Here is a 22,403-nt window from a genome sequence, read left to right as displayed (position 1 = left end):
ATTTTTTTATGCGCAATCGATTAGACTAGGTCATATTTTATTAAAATTACCTTGGGTGCTAACTTTATAGACCTAAACAAACAGGTTATGTACACGAGAATAACACTGGCAACTCAGCTCACCGGGACAGTATGCGCGACGCGCAGGTTAACAATCATACAAATATTAGTCATCGAAACGATCAAAAAGGCGGTCCAAATATATAAACAGTAAGCACGCGAAATGTAATATTGTCGAGCGAAAGCGATTAGTGAGTCCGAGAGTAAGCGCATCTATTTACAATTCGAATATCAACATTTTAATAGACATCGGCTGCGAAGTAACGTGTCTTTCAGAAGTGCTGTTCGCAAAACTTGCGCATGATTTTGAAATTATGGAATCGCCTGTGAGAAATTTATCGGTTTATTTGGCCATTGCATCCTGTTACAATGCCGCTACCCTAAGCGGGTCTTGGGCGTTGTCGTCCAGATCGGACGGGTAGGTGCCTATCATCACTACACAGCGCGTCCTTAGGTTGCGGATAGAGGAACAGCCCCTGAGAAAGAAGTTAGCTGCGAATAAATTGAATAAGCAGTCGCGGACAGCCGATACGAACAGGCGTGGGTGTGATGAGCCCACACTGTCGAACGCATTCATCTAGAAACACTACGCAAGCACCACAACAAAAAACACTTCACATTATCTGTTATCTCTCAATCTATCTCTTTCATCACACATTACAAAAATGGACAAAAATCCTGCTGCCGAGGAGGATGCGGGAGCGATGACAACTGCCCCGAAAGCGGATGTGTTGAATGATTCGTCACCTGGTCTTACGCGGTAACGATGCCAGCGAAGGCATGCTGCCTTGCAGGGGGGCGTTAGGATGCGAGAATGAAACCGTAGTGTGTCTGACGACGAGTTGACACTGTCCTCGTCAAAGTCGGGAAGCTCTCATACTTATTTCTAGAGAGGTATGGGGGTTATCACCTCTAGAACGGTGGACTCACCTGCGATCGCAACAGGATCCGAAGCGCGCGGGTTTAACATACTATCATGGCTCAAATAAATCAAATCCGAACCAAAAGGGACTTAAGGGTCGGAACTTGGAATGTTCGCAGTCTATACAAAGCAGGCGCGTTAAAGAACTCGTAAAGGAAGCTGATAGGTACAATCTAGATTTGGTAGAAATACAGGAATCGCGGTGGCCAGATGGTGGAGTACTAGCATTGGGTAACTTCACGTACCTGTATGGGGCCGGGAGCGGGGGATCCCTAGGCACCGGATTTCTCGTAAGCAAAAGCATCATACATTCGGTTAAAAGTTTCAAATCCGTCAATGATAGGCTCTCGTACATCATTATCGAAGGTGAATGGTATAGATATGTATTTATTAATGTACACTGTCCTACGGAGGACAAAGAAGAAGAAGCTAAGGATCTCTATTACGAAACTTTAGAGCAGATAATCGACCAGTCTTACGACACAAGAATAGTATTAGGCGATTCCAAAGTAGAAAAATTGACGTTAGGAAGTATAAATAATTCAGTTTATACTTTAAGAATAGAATAACTCTTTAGATTTGTACTTTAAGGAAGTTTAAATTGGTGATTTTATACTTTGGAATCGCATGAAGATATTTTAAAAGTGTATAGAAGAAAATCTAAACTCGGAGACCGTTGCCTTCGCAAAATTCGTTTTTAGCGACCTTGAAAACCCTCGCGTAACGAGTCTCGACAAAACATGTCGTTAATTTTTCGTGAAACTCTAGGAGACGACGTTGATACTGCCCACCCTAGGCACTAGGTACCTCGGAGAAAGTCGCGATATTCGTGTTCAGATAACCCAAAAACTCCCGAGTAACGAGTTTCGACGAATTGTTGAAATAATTCCCGCAAAACTCTAGGAGATGACGTTGAAACGGTCCACCCTGGACACCAGGTACCTCGGAGACCGTCGCCGTCGCCGTCGCGATATTCGTGTTTAACGATCCCAAAAATCCCCGAGTAGCAGAACTAGATTAATTTCCTTTAATATTTACCAAGTTGTTAATTATTCATTGTCTTTTTGCAATGCACTTCTAAGATGCATATTTTTAATGCACAAATGTATTTTTCAAAAAGTAATTTATCACTATAGGCCATACAGTTTGTGGATTCTCTCACGAAGCGAATGCAGAAATCCGCATTAATATCCAACTTACTGTTAAAAAAAATCGACAGTTAAGCCGTTTTCAGTACTTTATTTCCTCGACAGCGAATATAGGTTATGGTTTCACGGGATTTATTTTTTACATGAATATGAAAAAAATTATTATTCCTATGGTTTTAAACAATCCTTTAAATCGTTAATTATTATTATAACATATTTAAATCCATTTATTACTTTTATTTGTTTTCGATATTCTACCGAGAACAGTTTGCAAAATTCAGGCGACCAGTATAGGGTTTTTAGGTAGATCAACCAGACAGAATCTACTGATAATGTTCATTTCTAGACAAATTCTGCTAGAAAACCCGGCAACGTTCCTACCAGGGATGGTCCCGTGAAATTTTAAACATTCAGAAAGTGTAAAAGTATAAATTCAAACTTTTCCTTCAAAGTTTACAAACTTATTTAAAATGAAATTTTAAACTTTCAAAAAGTTTAAAATTACATATTTGAACTTTTCCGAAAGTTTAAAATGTTATTTTTATACTTTTGAAACAGTCTCATTAAATTTTATACTTTTAGTATAACTGAATTATTTATACTTCCTAACGTCAATTTTTCTACTTTGGGGTTTTGAGTGGCATAATTAAAAACTTTAATTTTTTAGACGGATTATGGTTAAACCGATACAAACAAATTAAGCTTAAGCTTAAACAAAGCTAAATTAAATTAACAAGCCACCCCGGCCTTTCAATAAACATATGCTACTTTCAGTTTTCATACACCAACGACGATCGTGGCAGCGCGGTCTACGTTGTTGCTTTAGTCCGGGGGCCCACAATACTTCCCGTAGCAAATTTAAGATCCAGTCTAACACCAAGACTTTTCTTACGTATTTTCGTCCCCTGAATCCGAATCGCGTGGGTGTATTGTTGGAAAATAGTCTAACAATAATTATAAACAATTTAAAGTAGAAAAATTGAAAATCTTGGTTTAAAATCTGCAAAAAAAATTCTCAAAGCTATTTCATTAATGTTCACACCGAATACAGTTTGTTAATAAAAATCCACCAGTCTTGTAAAAATTGCTATTTTCTTATTTTTCAATGTGGTCAGCCGTAACCTGCCTTACCGACTGCGCGCGCTAGGTGCGCTCAGTCCCGCTTCGTGTACATAAATATAACATAACAATAAGAAATATATATTATTATTCTTTTAGTACGCAGGGGACCTGCAATGTGTAACTACCATTATTTATAGTTTTATGCGTAACGAAGTACAATTTTAAATAAATTTACATTATTGTATTAGTACAATTACATTGAAACAAAAAAATTAAGCTTAAGCTTGAAAAAAATTAAATTAAACGAACAAGTTACCCCAGCATCCCGATAAACATATGCTACGTTCAGTTTTTCTATAGCAACGATGATCGTGGCGTCGCGGTCTACGTCGTTGCCTTATATTTTTATGTACTCGCGTTCGAGCCCTATACCCGACAAATTTTTTTTTTTCTACTTGCTGATAAAATATACAGTATACAATAATAACGCAATATGACATTCTGCTTCTGCAATTATATTTCAATTTAGGTAAGTATACGGTGGGCCTGCAAAAAATATAGGTATGATTTACTTCTCAATTGTTTATTAAAAAAAAAGTATACGATAAAACTTCTTGAATTTTAGGAATAAAAATTGATTTTTTTTAGTTCTAATGTAATTATGAAAATGTTATCGTATTAATAAGAGTAGTATACCCCTTGCTATGGACGAGACAAACAATACCTCCACCACCTGCCCAGAAGTGATGGTGGGATAGTTGTCTGGCGCCGCAGCGAGGAGTGACGTCATGCGGTAGTTGGGGAAAAGCCCTTCTTCTCCCCTCCCCGTTCCCTCTCCCCAATTGAGGTCTTGCGGTAGTGGGGGGAAGGCACCGCCTTGTTCCCGTCTCCCCGTTCCTTCTCGCCAATTTATCTCTGTATTTATTTACTTATTATTATTTTTTTTAAGAAAGATTCTATGAATAATGTTATATCACTTGATATTTTTTAAGATAATTTTCTATTATAGGAATGGGTAAGAAAGGATAGCAATAAATACAAGATAAGTATTTTATATTTTGTAACGATAGATTATTTATTCAATATAAATTTAATGAGATAATTTCACAAATTGTGATGTAAATTGGTAACTTTTTTTCTTGCTTTCGAAGATAATATTTACAAGAAGGATAGTAGTAAAATTAATAAAAGAAAAAAGACATAATTAGTCACCTATTTCATTTAATATATCGACAATTCTATTGATGATGAGATATTATGAAATACAAGTTGGTAAAATATATCGACAATATCATTACGACTGAACGGAATTTGATCTTTCATTTCCATCGCACGCGTATGCACAGTTGTTTTGACACTATCGAACTATTTATCATCAATAAGATTAATAATTGCTTTTACAAGAGTTATCGTATAAATACGAAATTGTCTTACTGGTATATTGCCTAGATTAACACTCTTAATGTATTCTACAGTCTCTCTAGCAACACAACTTACACTACCCGCTACAATCGTAGAAACTTAGCCTTTTTTAGAATAATAGTTGAATGATTCTGTTTGCTTACTATTGCAAATGTCTTGGGTGGGCTACTATCCACAATTTCGATAGCCCTGTCTTTCTGACTGTGAATGAATTTTGCTGTCCAACCTGTACCACAAATTTGTTGACCTGTCATAGAATCGCTACTGCTGCTACTGTGGTCGCAAAGATATTTGAAAAAGACGTTGAAACACTTTGGTAATTGCAACCACTGATCGTGAGTAAAAGTAATTCCTTTCAAGTCATCGCCTAATAGTCGCACAGCTGGTCTGTAGTAGTCGTCTTGCAAGTTGCTGTATTCCAGGCCGACAATGATTTCCGTTGTGTACGACTTGTACAGTGTACAGAGTGCTCAAGAGTTGAACTGGACGAAGTTTATTTTCCTCCTGGTACGCCATTATGCGAGTCTTTCACATCAACACCTCCACCTTCTAACGACTAACTCTGACTCTTAGCACAAAGTCTGAAGGTGGGAAGGCATGGTGGGTATAAGGAATGTGGTGGTGGTGACTGTGGTGTTAGCGGAAACAGCCACGTTTGAGAGAGATGCGGTATCATTATCTCCTCGGGTTACAATAACGACATCTTAGAACTACAGCTATACTGTATCCTAGAACTGTAAGCATCTGACAATGTAACCGGCACTTCCACTGGGGCTTATTTCTACACGTTTCACTAGAAGATTGGCCTCCCCAATGTGTATGGAAAATGAGCCCGCAGGGTCCATCAGGCAAAAGTTATTGCGTGATTTCACCAAACGCACCCTCACTTCGACGCCGTTAAGCAGTAGCTTCTCTTGATTAAACACATCTGTATGGAGGTGACCAACTAGGTCAACAGGTTCATTTGCAGCATATAACTTTCGCCTTTCCATAAACCCCTCGTTAAGATTTTCTGTGTTGTTCATTTTTCCCGCCGTATCACACCACAAGACAGTCTACAGGTTTTGGCAGCAGGTCCGTAATTTAGCAGCGTCTCTATGTATGCTATGTAGGCATAAGCATTGGTAGGTAGACACGGGTTTCTGATTGAAAAATACATCCACTTGATTGAACAGTGAATGCATAAAATTGTTGACTGGTCCCACCCGGGCTGTTAAAAGTCTATAAGCCACTCGATCAGCCTCAGCCACATCTTCTTCGCTTGTACTAGATTTTATACACGCACGAAGACTAAGCATTTTATGCGCCAGATCCAGATATTCATCGCTGTTCTCGGGTATCAAAAATTCTATCAGTGAATCATTGGTCAAAGACGATATAGGTTTATATTGAACCCAATGCGAGCTTGCGATTATTGTTTGGGTCGGTGGAATGTCAAACAATAGCAGCTCCGACTTTGAACGCCATCTTTAAATGTCAAAAATATCTCTCGTTGTTCTGCTTCTTTTTCTCCTTCTAGACAAAGGTTTTTTATTTCAAGATGTTTTCTTCTTCTTCTTCTGTCTCTTAACCTTTCTTGTTGCACTTCTCTTCTTTACACCACCACTCCTCGACTTGCGTTTTTTTCTTCCGCCAACACCTCTTTTTCTCCTACGCGCTGTGTCAGGACCAGCGAGCAATTGCAACTGAGCAGGATTTCCGTAACGTGACATATTATATCAACTTGTCCAGTTTCTCCTCAGGTTTTCTCTTCAGAAAGTCTAGGTAAAATAGAATTTATCATAAGTCTAGGCGTAGTGTAGAATATAGTATATTCAGTATATATCGTGATTTTGAGTGAAGAAAATTGGTTAGAGCAAGTATGATGTGTAATATAAGGTTATTTCAAAAAATTAGTCTAGGCGTAGTGTAGAATATAGTTTGTTCAATATATATATATATATATAGTACACGTCATAGTACAAGTATTTAATAGAAGCAAGTGTAAAAAGTTTATTTTTCAAGAATTTTGTCTAGGTGTAGTTAATAAATATCAGTTTCTACAATTACTAGTTTACAAAAGTATGTCTAAAGATACATATATATTAGGGTGTCCCTTATTTTCAGAATTGCAAAATTCAAAGAGTGCCCATTGAATTTCGAAAATATATGCCAAAAAACTAAGAAAAACATTTGGCAGTCCTTCGTGGATCTAAAAATGACGTGCCGACGAGCACATGAATTATGAAATTTTGACAATTTTCTAAAACCGGTTTATTTGTAGAGGTGGGTATTTTATCGTGCGTTAAGGCGTCTAAATGGTGGATAAAATTTGGAAATATCTACCACAACAATTTTACTTACTTTTATTATGTAGGCATTACTTTTTGTCCACTTAGTGTAGGTCACCATATGCACAAGATGGAAAAAATAGCGTTTTTTGAAATTTATCATATCTAAATCCCGGAAAAGTCTCTTTTGCACCATAGCAATTAATAGTTCGTGAAATTACCTTTTTAACACTGCGTGCGTAAAATGCGGTTTCACGCACGCTATGCGTGCGAAAAAATCGCATTTTATCTCCTACGTCTTGAAAACTAATGTTCGATTCTCGTGCGAAAATTGGTTCTACACTCATGTGATTGGTACCCTCGTTTTGCTTCAGCGACAAACCTCACACGAGTGTAAGAATCAATTTTATTGCACTAGTATCGAAATGTAGTATTAATTTGACCAATTTATGAATACTTTTAGGAATCCTGCGTGCCGAATAATTGTCGTTTACAAATTACATGAAATTTTGTTAAAGAGTCAAACTTTCCATTTCAGGAGATCTGGTAGATTCCCAATAATTCACAAGACCTATACAATCTAAAGCTCTTTAAGTGCTGTGAAAGACCTTCAATTTAAGCCGCGGAAAACGTGCTACTGGAGCAGAGTAATGACTTTTTTTTAAATGTTAAAAATTTCAAGTATGCAAATGGTAAATCGTGATTTACCATTTGCATACTTGAAAATTCCGTGCTCCCTCAAGCATTTACAGACCTCTACGAAAAGCCAAAATGAAGCTTTTGAACTCTACTTTGTTCAATGATCAAGTATTTTGCTCGATTGCTGCATTTGTTAATGGCTTATAGCGCTGGAAGTAATTGAAATACAAACATATATTTTCCACATTCAGGACTTTATCAGCATTTATTCATTATTATTGCTATTGCTATTGATATTGTTATTGTTATGATTATTGTTATATCATTATGAAATAATTCGCATGATGAATCCAATAAATGAATAAGATTTATTTAAATTCTAAATTTAAACCAAAAATACTCTACCTCTTTTTATTTTATATTTCCTAATATTTCAATTCAACATTTTTGTTTTGTTAATTGTTTAATTTCTGTTTTTTAATTTTTTACTTTCATGCTTTAATTTTTCTAAATTTTTGCCGCGAGTTAAATTGATTATTCAATCACTAATTATCATGAAAATGAAAACGCTAAAATTTTAGTAAACGAATAAAAAAATATAATGAATTATTATATAGTAAGCACATGAAATTTTTATTTTAACAAAAAAGTTATCTATGCATATAGTTATTTATCACTGGTGAGAACATTAACGTGATCCTTTTATGTATTAAAATTGTATAGTTTCCAACGTCGATTCGTCACTGTCAATGTGATATTTGTTTAAAAATGAGCTAAAAAAATGTATGCTGCAAACCACTGAAACCAATTAATTATTGCAGAAATACCTGATAAAGATGAAAATAAAAAATAGATTATTTAATGTTGTACGACAATTTATGATGCACTTATGATACTATTGATGTACTTATTTTAAAAGGAATTGGAAATTATTCTAATTCTAAAATTTAATGAAATAATAACCATATACTTTTGAGATTGTCTAATTTTTAACATATTGATAGACATAAAGAATATATTCAAATACTTTTTTCTGGTTCAAGTACAAACAGACACTGGATTTGTTTGTGGTACAAAGACAATGAAATACGAATATTTGATAGTATTAACAAAAAATGTCTAGATGATGATCATCAAATTTTTTATTGATATGCTGTTTCCAAATAAAGATAATTAACGCATATCTTTTGAACAAGTACAGTATCAGACTAATTAATATGATTGCGGTGTTTCCGCTATAGCATTTGCAGTAGGTGTAGTATTTAATATTTGCCGATGCATGATAGAAGTACTTCAGCAAATATACATCATTCTGGTCACTTCCTGTTCATTTTCGGTATATTTCCGGTTCAATGCCGCTTACTTTCGGTTCACTTCCGGTCGAGTTCCGGTTTACTTCCAGACAACTACCGGTTTACCCCAACCCCTATGGAGGGATAGTTTTTGAGATGAAGTGAACTTATAGCCAGAGACGAACAGACGCATTTTAATATAATAGAGGACGGTCAATTTTCGGTTTACCTCAATGCCTAAGGAGGAGTAGTTTTAGGGATGAAGTGAACTTATAGCCGGAGACTAGCAGACATTCTTTATTTTAATATAATAGAGGATTTATCTTTCCCTGCTAAAAAACTCATGGAAGTGCTCTTTGCATAAAGATTTTCGTCATTTCATGTTCACAAAAATTATTATTCGCAGCATCCTTCTTATCTGGACCGAATCTCCAGATTACATCTTGTAATATGCATGAATACATACAGCATTTGCTATTTCATATTCACAAACACATTGCTTTAAGAAAAGAGCATATCTGTACAAATAATTATTTGCAGCATCCCTTTCATCTGGACCAAGATCACCTCTGATGATATATGTAAAGTATACATATACTATATTGGAATGATATCCACGATTTCATTACAATATAGTAGGTTACAGTATAGTAGGATGAAGCTAGAACTGCAACAGAAGGAAAAAATGAAAAGGAGGATCCAAGAAGTACAGTGCTATTATTACACTGAATGTTAAAAATGCATTAAACTGAGCCAGCTGGGGCAAGATACACGAGGCACTACGGACAAAAGAGGTATCCGCATATGTAAGAAGGATTATGCCAAACTACCTGAAAGACAGAACCCTTTTGTATAACACAGAGAGCGGCACGAAAATCTAGCAAGATACGAAGGGGTCCCACAAGGGTCAGTGCTTGGCCCATTGTTGTGGAACATCATGCACGATGGAGTACTTAGACTTGAGCTACCCGGAGGGGCAACGGTTGTAGGGTTTTCAGATGACATTGCAGTAGTGGTAGTAGTAAAGCAAAAAGAAGAGGTGACGGAAATCGCTAACGAGGCAGTAGGCATAATCCACGATTGGCTAAAGTAGACTAAACTTGAGCTTGCTAGCCATAAAATGGAAGCCATCCTTATAACTAGTAGGAAGAAAATAGAGACAATAACGCATTCAGTGAACAGACACGAAATATACTCTCAGCCGACTATTAAGTACCTGGAAAGCACCATAAACGCCAGACTAACGTTTAAGCAGCATCTCGAGAGGGCGAGTAATAAGGCAGCAAAAGTCAGTGCTGCACTATCGCGACTAATACCAAATGTAGGTGGACCAACACAGGGTCGAAGGTTACTCCTAGCCAGTGTAACTACATCAATTATGTTATACGGTGCCCCAATATGGGCAGACGCTATGTTGGTGAAGTCCTATGCACGAAAGCTGTCAACAATTTATAAGAGAAGTGCATTGCGGGTCACTTCTGCCTACCGAACAGTATCAGAAGATGCAGTGTTCGTTATTTCAAGTATGCCGCCTATTGACCTTCTAGCAACAGAACAAAATAATATATACGAAGAAAGCCGGCGTGGTGACAATACTCAAAAGGAAGTTTGAAATCACAAAGGAACAAACCCTAGCTGAATGGCAAAGACGATGAGACTCTAGTGGAAAGGGGCGATGGACGCATCGTCTTATACCACGTATTGTTGGCTGGACCAATAGACAACACGGAGAAGTGAATTACTATCTTACGCAGTTTTCGAGCGGACATGGGTGCTTTCGAGCCTACCTACACCGCTACAAGATAGAGGATAATCCAAATTGCCCAGTATGTTTGGAAGCAAACGAAGTTGCGAAGCATGTCTTCTGTAACTGTTAGCGATACAAAATAGAACGAGAAGAACTCGAGCGTTACCTTCAGACTAGGGTGACCTCTGAGTCAATGATGACAGCTATGCTAGTGTCAAAGGATGGTGTACAGTAAACAACTACGTAAGGGCCATTCTCAAGAAGGTTAGAAATGACGAAGAGAATAGAAGGGAAGGAAAAGGCGAAAAAGCTGAATAAAACTATTGCAAGACGAAGGCCACTAGGTAGTAGATACGAAACGCTCCTTGGACTGATCCAGAGGAACGTAGGTCACAGAGTTGAGCTCTCACTTCCCTGCCCGATGCAGAGGAACTTAGGTAACTGAGTTGAGCCCAGACTCCCTCACCCGATGCAGAGGAACGTAGGTGTCGGGGCTGAGTCTGTCCAAAGGATGGCCGGTCGATATTGCTCGAAGTAGATGACCGGACGATGCTGCAGGAAGCAGACGGCTGGATGATGCAGAATAAAAAAGACGGCAGGACGATACAGAATGAAGAAGACGAGTTTGATCCTGAACTCCTAATCACCTTCGTAAATGGGGGATGTATGAAAACGTCAAACATCAAAGGAGAAGCGAAAAAAGGCTAGTTAACGGGCCCTACAGAAGTATTGTTCAACGATAGTACCTGTGGGAATCCGGTGTCGGGGGGCCACTTGTGCAGAGCTTGCTCTGCCTACGCCACATAAAACCATACATTTTTTAAAAACATTCTGAGCTTCAGATTACGAGTTGTAAAACCGCTGCCAATTCTTTAGCATGTAGCTTTCTTCAACATAAAAAAGGTACTTTTCCCTTCATTTTCTTGTAATAAAAGTAGATGCATTAAAACTAACCCCTACCCTGGTAGAAATGTTAACGATTAATAAGCTAAGTTTTAAGACACTTAGCTAAGTTGTGGTTAACGAATTAACAAAATAAGCGTTTAACCGTTATAAATGCATAGATATGACGCATTAACTCATGATAAAACGAAACTTTTGCTTGAAATTTGTCAAATGACCGTTACAGTCGAAAAATTGTAGAAAAATACGTTACACTCGTAAAAAATCCAAATATTCGTAATATATACGTTTTAATGCTAAAAAAGTGAAAAACAATTTTTAACTTAATAATAATACTGATGTGGTATTATAGATACGCATCACTAAAATATTAGCAATATTTTAATTAATTTTTTTACATTAAAATTTGATAAAACTGGCCAATTAAACTTAACTTTTTAGCGAATTTCAACCGTTAATTTTCTACCAGGGTAGTGTTAAGTGTTTTCGTCTCTGGCTCCCTTTCCCGGAGTCAGGGACCGCGCTTGTCGTAGCCAAAAGGGATTTGCGTAATTTTATATATAGAAAGGTAGGAACTCGAATATATTTATATTGATGGGTTACGACGTAACAATATTTATGCGACGGTGTAATTTATAAAATAATTTAGATTAAATATATAAATAAACATTTTTGCCATATTCTTCTGAGAAGATTATTATTTACAGCTTTCGGCATATCTAGACCAATCTCACTAAGTTGTATGGTATATGTATACATGTACATTATTAGTAATTAATTACTAGAAAAATGACATTATATTATATTATATGATAGTATATATTATATTATGCATGAATACTTTTTCTATGGTTCTCAGGTTCTCCAGTCCTTCAGGATCACACTATCTATATTTCTTAATTTATTAGAATTAGAGTGACCCATTTGTAATTCGCATCTCATTTGAACCTCTTTTACAGTGCGTTTACTTATGTAACAATTATATTACATTATATTAATATTATTATTATTTAATTTAATTATATTATATTAATATTATTAATGCGACTGCCAACATGGCGGAGACGAGCGCAGGCTCGTCGTGTGCACAAGCGACAATTTATTACAAATGTCATTCTAAAATAGAAGTGAAAACAGTTGTGTATCTAATTTGTGAAAGTTTGTACCACACAAGTGATTTTGCAAGATTGGATGGTGCGATTAAATTAAGTAGTGTATTGGTACTATGCAATGAACATTATGATCTCGATCTAACCTTAAATATAAGTAAAGAAACGCTGAGTAATGATGCGAGGCATATAGTTGCTCAGATAAAATGAAACCATAACTCGGAATCTAGAAAGAAATTGCTCGATAAATAATTTAGAAATCATCAGTGATGAACAAGAAGGAGAAATGTATGAGAATAGTTTGAACAGAGATAATTGTTCACTGTTAAGAGAACCAAATAAAGAATTAACAGGAAAAAACAAGATGCTAAGAGATTTACTGGAGACACAAAAAAGTGACCCAAATACAGTGAAAAATGAAACTTTTGCGGAAGCAATGTCTTATTAAAAAACTAGTACCAGGTCATAATGGGTACCTAGCATAATAATAAAAAACAAATCAGCACATACCATTGAACTTGTTTTTAACACACTATTTAGATAAGGATATGGCAATTCAGACCAAAAAAGTTCACAAGAAAAAAGATCAAGTGATTGTTAATTGTTTGAATGAAGAAAGTACAAGTAAAGCTTTTAGTATATTAAAGAAAAAACTAGTTGATGAATGTGAAGTGAACAAAGAAAAAGTAGAAAATCCAAAAGTAAAAGTAGTTGGAATTAATAATTTTGAAAACCAAAATGATAAAAAATTGGAAGAAGATATAAACAAAGGAAACTTTAGTAAATTTTCAAAAAACTATATAGTTCTTCATACATATAAGAACAACAAGGCTAACTTGCAAACAGCGTTAATTGAAATTCCACCAGAATCGTATCAAAGTGTCAGAGAAAGCAATAATAAACTATTTGTAGGATATCAAAACTGCAGAGTTTATGATTATTGCAATATTAAACCATGCTTCAACTGTGGCAGATTTGGATATAATGGTCTGAAATGCAATAATAGGCCTATCTGTTTTAATTGTACGGGCAACCATAAAACTAGAGAGTGTGAAAGACAAGGAAACATAATGAAATGTCCGAATTGTATATACAGTAATAGTAAATACAAGAAGAATACAAGACAACATATGGCAACAGACAGCCACGAATGCAAAATTTTGCAAGCCAAGATAAGAAAGTTTATTAACTTACCGACTATACAATGCAACCTATATTACCAAGATATGTCGGCATGGCAGGGGCCACGACAGTTAAAGCAGCGGGATGGAGAAATATCGGGATGTCGACAGCCTCGATTAACATACTCAACGATAATATACCAAATAAAGGAAGAAACAAAAATGAACCATGGATCAGGATATTAACATTGAAGAAGTAGGCAAGGCAGAGTGTGAAGTAGAAAACATCAGAGAATTCAACAGGAAGATTGTGAAGAACAAAAATTAAATTTTGAGTATGAATATAAGAAGTCTCAATGCAAATTTTGAAAAACTAGAAACATTTGTAGAAAGTATATCAAAAAAGCCATGTGTGATAATCTGTACGGAGACATCGATCGTGCAGCACCCTCATTTCTATCAATTACATGGGTATAAATTATGCTACAACGAGAGTAAAATGATTAGGGCAGATGGTGTTCTTGTGTATATTAAAAATAATATTTATAAAAAAACTAAAGTAGAAGTAATTGGTAAATTGAGGGTGGTTAGCTCAGATCTTAAGCTTCAATCAGGTGAATCATTAAGAGTTTCGGCTATTTACAGGTGTCATGATGTTCCCAAAACAGAATTTCTAAATAGTGTAAACAAATTTTTATCAAAACACATTAGAACTGAAAACTACTGTATAATAGGAGATTTCAATATAGATATAATAGAACGTAATGTACAAAATAATAATATAGGTGCAATATCAATAAGTCAGAAATTCTTAAATAGTTTCTTTGAACAGGAATTCATTCCGTACTATAGAGGTGTAACAAGACCCTCTCTAGATGATGAATCGGGTTCTTGTATTGATGAATTGCAAAGACTAGAGACGTTAATATTGAATCTTATAAACTATGTACTCCGTTTAACGATCACTATCCGCTTGTAATAAGTATCGATCAGCTTAAAGTGCAGAATGAGCAAGAAAAGATAGAAAATTATATTAATTATAAAAAGTTAAAGGAATATGCAAAGAAAATAGAATGGAATTCATGTTTGCATTTGCAGGATCCAAATCTTGCTTTGGATGAACTAATAAAAATGATACATAGCTGTGTTGGAAAAGCCACTTGTAACAAAAAAATTAAGAATAAACAATTACCTAGGAAAAAATGGATAACTAAAGCAATATTAGTATCGTGTGAAAATAGAAAAAATCTATATAATATATGGAAAAAAATCCTACAAATATAACTCTAAAGCATGAATATAAAAATTATGAAAAAATTTTGAATAAAACAATAAAAGATGCTAAATACAAATTCGAAAACAATGAGATAAGAAGAAGTGGCCATAATCCAAGACAGCTATGGAGCATCATAAACAGTAAAATGGGCAAAAGCAACAAACAAATGAAATCGCCTGACCGTATAGTGGTAAATAACCAAAAAATAGTAAACAAGACAAATATAGCGAATGAAATGAATGATTATTTTAGTCAAGTTGGAATAGACTTAAGTAACCAAATAAATAATAAGTGCGATGATCAAATAAGACTGCCAGCAAGAAATAGCGAATCCATATTTATACAACCAACTAATGTTTCTGAAATCCATGAGTAATAAGCGAAATGAAGAAGAAAGCTGGTGGAGTAGACAACATCCATGCAAGTACTATGTTTCTGGCAAAACCCTTGGAACATATTTTTAACATAAGTATACAGCAATCGATTTGGCCGAATGCGCTAAAATGAGCTAATATAGTACTAATTCACAAGTCTGGAGATAGTACATGTATTGCAAACTATCGCCTAATATCACTGATTTGTAATATAGCTAAAATGTTTGAAAAAATTATATACAACAGACTTTTCAATTTTATAATAAAGCATAATATATATCAGAGAGACAGTTTGGTTTCGTCAGAGGCAGAGAAGCAACAGATGCGCTTGATTGTCTTGCGGATATTATATACAAAAGTCTAGACAAAAGTAAACCAATAATAACAACATTTCTAGATCCAAAGTTTTTGATACTGTTGATCACAGAATATTATTGGATAATGAGCAAAGTTTTGTTAAATCCCTTATGAAAAAAAAACCTTTATATTTCGATTAGAATCGATTAAATTCATTGCAAAACTAGTCGATTTTAATCGACCCTATGTTTCTTAATATAACCGCTTGGTGTCTTTTCAAATATTCATACTCGCAAGTGACAAGATTTCTTCTCCGTTACTATATAAGAAAGGTCAAATGCTGTAGAAGACACAATAGATTTATTGACTACAATCGATTTAAATCAAAACTTTATTAAAATCGATTGACTTTATTAAACGACACATGAGTAGTAAGAAGGGCCATATAGCGAGGCAGGCGTTATTGATTTTCGCCCTCCCCTCGGCTTCGGGGCCTAGGCCGGTATAGCGTACATCCCCTTCTATCTCGTTATCTCTCTCTCCCTCGGCCGAGGGGGGGGGGGGCTGTTATGGCGTAGGTCATTATTGATTTCTCGGGGGCTGATAAGGAGTACCTGTTGCTGAGTGGACTTTGGATAATGCAACAGATATGTCCTTATTTGAGACTGACATGGTGTAGAAGCGCTATATTTGCTTTCCACTTTCATGTGTGTATATGTATCTGTTGTACATACTCAGCGTCTCGTTTCCTTTTCCAAATGTTAGTTGTTCTATACGTATGGAGGTGTTTGTGGCCCTGAAAAGGGCCGATGGTTTCTATTAACGCTAATTTTCTAGAGCATACATCCATCTTGCTTATTGGCTGATGGCTGTAGAAGGAGGTTTAATAAATGTCGCGGTATAAATAAAGAAAAGGTGTTATGGAAAATAATAATAAAATGTATTTTTTTTTTAATTTATTAAAAGTTCATTCAGGAAAAAAACATAGTATACGCGAGAGGTTAAATTTTTAGGCAACTTTAAAATAATTTCGCACATTTTTTGCGATAAACGGTAAACCGTTTTTATTTATTTAAAAAAAAACAACTTACATATAATGGCTGTATGTGATACATTGTAGATCATAATATTGATAATTATTGAGGCCAAACATTTCTTCGTTATATGCTGCGAGATCGACGTCGGCACTATCACTGTTTACTTCGTTGATGACGGTACTGGCAGGTATCGCGGGCACGGATTCACGACACTCGTTAGCAGGTGACGATATATTCATGGGCTCACCCTCGGCTGGCACTTCGAATAATTCTTGGAACAAATTATCGCCAATTTGCTCAGACCATACATTAGACACTGCACTAGTGGGCTCATTGCCGAATGCTGAACTGTCGCTGTCGGCCACTTCACTCGCGTCGTTACTCGGAGAATTTTTCACTTCTTCGCACTGATCGCCTATCGCTTCGGTCAACACCCGTATGGTCGAAATACGCAGCACTTATTTCACGCTCTGGCACATCACTAGTCGTAATAGTCGCAGCAGGCTCTGTTGCAGTCCTGGACTGCAATTCGTGCAGAATGGTGTCCAACTCTTCCGGATCCTACTGGGCGTCCGTCATAGCGCACACCTGATCGATTACACTGTTGTCGAAAGAGGCCATTTCTACTTTTTTTTCTAAGCTTTGAACGTGGAACTACGTGCCGAACTATACGGTTCGGAGAAAAGTTTTTGACTGAATTTCGTCCTTTAAGACACTGTAGCAGAATAACGTTTTATCTCCGAGAAGCTGTGTGCTTTGGAAAAAAACGGTGGGTCTAAATAATATCGTCGTTATCCTGGCGAAGGGACATCTGTATATTTTTGTATACTCAACATGTGCGGCTGTTGAGGTGGTAATATGCTGTTTAAGCCCACGCTAGGATGTTCGTGTTTTCCGAAACATCTTTCACGGAATGTATTCAAATGCCTTAACGAATCATTATCTATAGGGACCGGCATATGTACGTTACAACCGCATATCGATGGCGGACAACGTCCGTCGTATATGAGTATACAAGGGGGTAGTGGCGCAATGGCGCTAGCATTGCAGCTGAATGAGTTCTGTATACGCGTGGCGATTTCGGCGGGGGTGTTACAGAAATCCGTTTTTATTTTAATCGTTTTCCCTATTAGACATAAAAGGCGAAGCACAACGAGAAGTATGTGTCACTTTTCATGAGTGTTGTGCACGGAAAAGACCTCTTTCATTTACCGTTAATGGAAAACTCTACTGAAAATAAGTTTCGCAGTATTATTATACGTGTAGTAGATTTGTTGCGATTAAGCGCAAATCATACTGCTATCTGGAGAGTGTGCGACTTTGAGTGGCGTCGTCGCTTGAGACGCATGAGTTGCGAACATCTGAAAAGAATTTTTTGTTGGATTCTTAGCTGCTGTACTATTCGTGAAATTGCTCGCCTGTATCGCTTGATATTCCGTGGAAAACATTTGGCTGTAAGCACAGCGGTCGAATTTATTTTACTACGTGATCTACATCAGATGGTTCCTTTGCAGTGTTTAATGACTGAATACGGCGAATATGTTGGTAAGTACTCAACTTTGTAATATTATTTTTTTAAATCAACGCATTTCTTATAAAATATATTTTACAGCGCACGAAAATCTTCTAAAGGAAACGCGCGATGACGACGATCTTGGCGACGAAGAAGATAGGCAAATTTATACCGTTTTGTCGAGTGATGACAGCGACGGCGACACTATACGTCGATGGGTACCATTGCGATCTGCAAAAAGTAGATTGTCTTACGATTTGGAGGTTGACGACGGTGACGATGACGGTGCTGGTACGAGTGTACCACGATCACGCAAACGTGTATCGGGTCCATCAGCGCTTGTGCCATATATCGACGAGGACACAGCTACAAGTGCGTGTGCAACCTCTGTCCCCGCGACAGAGCGTTTAAACGACGGTCATCAAGTCGAAATTTTGAGTGGATTTACGATGCTTGAAAGTAGCGGAGAGGGTGACGCTAATTTCACGCCGTCGTCGCCTATAGGGCCTCCGCAGGCGTGTTCGACCCCACGTGCTAATAACGAGAACGACGAGTCGTGTCCGGAAGAAGATTTTTTTTCGTCTCCAGATGTCGAAGCTTCTAATCGGGCTTTTATCGGACGATCATATCCGATAGGTGATTTGGTACGTGTGATTCATCGTAATTATGCTGTGCCGAACGAAGCTGTGAAATGTGCTATCGATGCACGATCAGTATCTGAAAGCAGTGACGAAGATGATGAACCTGCCAATAGCACAGCTACAGCAGCAGCAGCGAAAGCCTCTACAAATAATACCCAGCGCGCAGCAATACAAAACTTTTACTCACGGCCCGTCCCAGAGGCCGCGCGTTCTTATCATCAGATCGTCGATCGCGCCCGACTGACGTATCATCGGTACGATGAAAGAGATGCTTTTGACAATAGGCTAAATGAGCGTAAGTTTAATCTTTATTTCGGATATTTTATAGTTTGAGTAAATTTTTAATTTACAACTTTTTTTTCATTTTTTTTTTTTTTGAAGAAAAGTTATAAGACGAGTCGAAAATGGCACCGATTCCATAGAGCGGTTCAACGCGCCAAATTTAGAGGTTTATATTGATCGTATATACAACGTGCGTAGAGCCCAAGAGTTGCGATGGTTGTATACACAGGCCGAAGACGAAAATTCTCCTCTGTATACGGCGCCGGATATCGTAGATTTAGTGGACCGTGTTCATGAAAGTTTTAATGAGCCGCCAGAAGAATGAATTCAAAAGAAAACATTTATTACTTCGCGCATATGTTTTTAAAAATAAATAAAAATAATGGCTATATAAAATAATAGACTTGTTTTTTTTTGTTTTTGTAAAACTGTTATTGCAGCAGCCTGTAGTGCCTCGATATCGCCGGAGTTTCAAATGCCGAACCGTATCGACGATTTCGACTCATCCGAAAGTGTCATAAATAGTGCTGTAAACACGCCAACACAGATAGGCGGGGGATCAGAGGTACGTCGTCGGCCTCGTCGTCAAAGTAGCGATAATGACAGCTCTACCACCGAAGCAGCAGCGGTAGCAGCAGCAGCCGTAGCAGCAGCGGCACCCGTAGTAGCAGCAGCAGCAGCCGGAGTAGTAGCGGTGAGCGTAGTATACATAGCGATAGTAGTGTGCATCGTTAGCAAAGTGCGCATAGCGGTGACGAGTAACGTGTACACAGCGATAATGATAGCGTCGAGGGTAGCGTTAGAGAAAACGATAATAATATAGGAATTCAAGGTCCAGGTGTTCGATTTGCCATCATAGAAGAGCGTAATCACTATGTACGTAGATTTCGTGTAAATGGTGTGCGAATAGTCATGCGTGTGTTAGAGACTATGCCTGAAAATTTTGATCCTATTTTGTGGCTTGAGTTAGTAATAACACGATATTCACGCGTATTTAGTATCAATGGCGGGCAGTATTTGATAGGCGTTACGATAAATAGTGAAAATTTCGCGCGCGGTTGAGCTGGTATTTCTCTACGAACAGTCGCAAATTTTTTCGTGGATGATTTATGGATGCGGAAGTGCCGCTTGAGGCTGGACGAAAGAAAAGTTTTGGCATTAATATGCTGGGTCAACGGTCTTTAATTTCCATCATTCGAAACTCTGATAATTTGTGTTTGCTGCGAGCATTAGTTGTTGGTGAGGCTCTTGTTAACTTAAAAGAAGACGCGACTGACACGACGAAAAAAGCATACGTGACAGTCGTCGTGCCTTACACAAGGAGCGCGCGTTAGAGTTAACTGCTGCAGCTGGCGTTACAATACCGCCGGCTGGGTGTGGGTTTCGCGAAATTCAAAAATTTCAATACTATTATGCGCGAACGAAGATAGCAATAGTCGTGTACGATAGTCAAACTTTTGGTTCTGGGGAGGCTCCTTTTATCTACGGTCGCCTTATGTTATACAATCTTATATCACCGAAAGTCGTTAATATTTGTCACGATGCAGCCGTGCATCATTTTGATACAATTTTGAATTTAACGGGTGCTGCTAAAAGTAAATTTTTTTGCGACCGTTGTAATAAAAAGTATCAGTACGTTGATCGACACGTGTGTAACTCAATATGCCCGCGTTGTTTTGTTACACCTAGTTGTAGCAAAGACGACATTCAGCTGATTAAGTGCAATGACTGCTTTGGAAGTTTTTTCGGAAACACTTGTTTTCAGAATCATAAAACGGTGGGGTCGTATAAAAAGCGAAATAAGAAAATTTGCGATTTGTTGAAAATATGTCAAATATGTCAGAAACGCGTACACATACATCGTGGAAAGCATGAATGTGGTATTTTATTTTGTAAAATTTGTCGGTCACGGCACTCTACAAACGCCGCGTGTTACATGCAGATTGTGCGCGCTCCAAAACAGCTCAAAGAATCTAAAAAGTACCTTTACGTGTTTTACGATTTTGAAACACAACAAGATACGCTGTATAAAATGCGAGCGGATACGCGTTTGCATACGCCAAATCTATGCGTTGTTCAACATTTGTGTACGGACTGTCTGACACGCGCCGATGATATGAAAATATGCTGCAACACCTGCGGTGTACGTGAACACATCTTTCGAGAAAACGCCATAAAGCATTTCATTGAATTATACGTTCGTGAAAAATCGGTGTTTGAGCGTATTATATGCATCGCGCACAATGCTAGTGGTTTCGAAGCCCAGTTTATTTTGAAGTATTTAGTCGAAGAGTGTGAAAATGCCAATCCTCGTGTCGTGCTCAATGGAAAAAATATCGTTTTGCTACAATGTGGCCATACCAAATTTATTGACAGTCTAAATTATTTTCACATGCGCTTTAGTTTATTGCCCGAAACTTTTGGTCTGCCTCCGTGCGCGAAAAAGGGCTATTTCCCGCATTTGTTTAATATCCCCGAGAACGAAAATTACGTCGGCCCTCTACCCGATGAAAGATTTTACGCGTCAGATTCTATGTCTGTCAAAAAGCGACAAGCGTTCTACGCGTGGTATAACAACGAAACTCGGCGTGATTATGTTTTCGATTTTCAAAAAGAAATAGTAGAATACTGCCGTATGTATGTGGAGATTTTGCGACGCGCCTGTGTTGCTTTTCGGGAGATATTTCTGAATGTGGGTAAAATCTGTCCATTCGTTGAAGCAAGTGCTTGCTCGCTTGTGTACAGAAAAAATTTCTTATGCGATAAGACTATAGGTATTATACCTGCTAGCGGTTATCGCCAAGTTGACAAACATTCGCGAGTGTGGTCGAGAGATCATTCGATTACCCGAGGATTTTCTAGTGGTCGAATTTTGACTACCTTTAAATAGAGATCATAAAGGCACAGTATACGAGTACGAGGGTTGTCACACGCACGGCTGCCCGAAATGTTTTAATAAAGCGCGTGAGAAATCGCTGGCTTATGGTCGCACCTTTAACGTCGCATACGAAAACACAATGTCTAAATTGCAAAAAATGCGCGATTGCGGCTACGATGTTCGTATTATATGGGAATGCGAGTTTGACGAGGTGAAATTGAGAAACCAAGAGATCGCCTCCTATGTGAAAAATCATCCTCTAATGAGTCAAATAACTTTAAATCCGCGTGATGCATTTTTTGGAGGGCGAACAGAAAACATCATACCTTTTTACAAAGTCAAAGACGGCGAGAAAATCAAATATACAGACATTTGTTCGCTGTATCCGTACATCTGTAAGCGTGGAAAATT

At 37.4% G+C, this 22,403-nt stretch overlaps 1 protein-coding gene across 3 annotated transcripts in view; it reads left to right on the top strand.

Moving 5' to 3' along the window:
• Positions 1–22,403, top strand: part of LOC103315780 (39S ribosomal protein L33, mitochondrial) — a 148,029-nt gene that overhangs the window by 104,702 nt on the left and 20,924 nt on the right. Inside the window, exon 4 of one of the 3 annotated variants that reach the window (XM_031928078.2) lies at positions 4,201–4,263. The exons of the other annotated variants lie outside the window; for them this stretch is intronic. Within the exon in view, the coding sequence (XP_031783938.1) occupies positions 4,201–4,220 (20 nt within the window). The 3' untranslated portion in view covers positions 4,221–4,263. Of the gene's footprint in view, positions 1–4,200; positions 4,264–22,403 lie in introns of those variants that run through there. 3 annotated transcript variants of the gene reach the window in all.

This window comes from Nasonia vitripennis, assembly GCF_009193385.2.
Source record: "Nasonia vitripennis strain AsymCx chromosome 4 unlocalized genomic scaffold, Nvit_psr_1.1 chr4_random0003, whole genome shotgun sequence".
Taxonomy (NCBI): Eukaryota; Metazoa; Arthropoda; class Insecta; order Hymenoptera; family Pteromalidae; genus Nasonia; species Nasonia vitripennis.
This window is presented reverse-complemented; position numbering and strand designations above follow the sequence as displayed.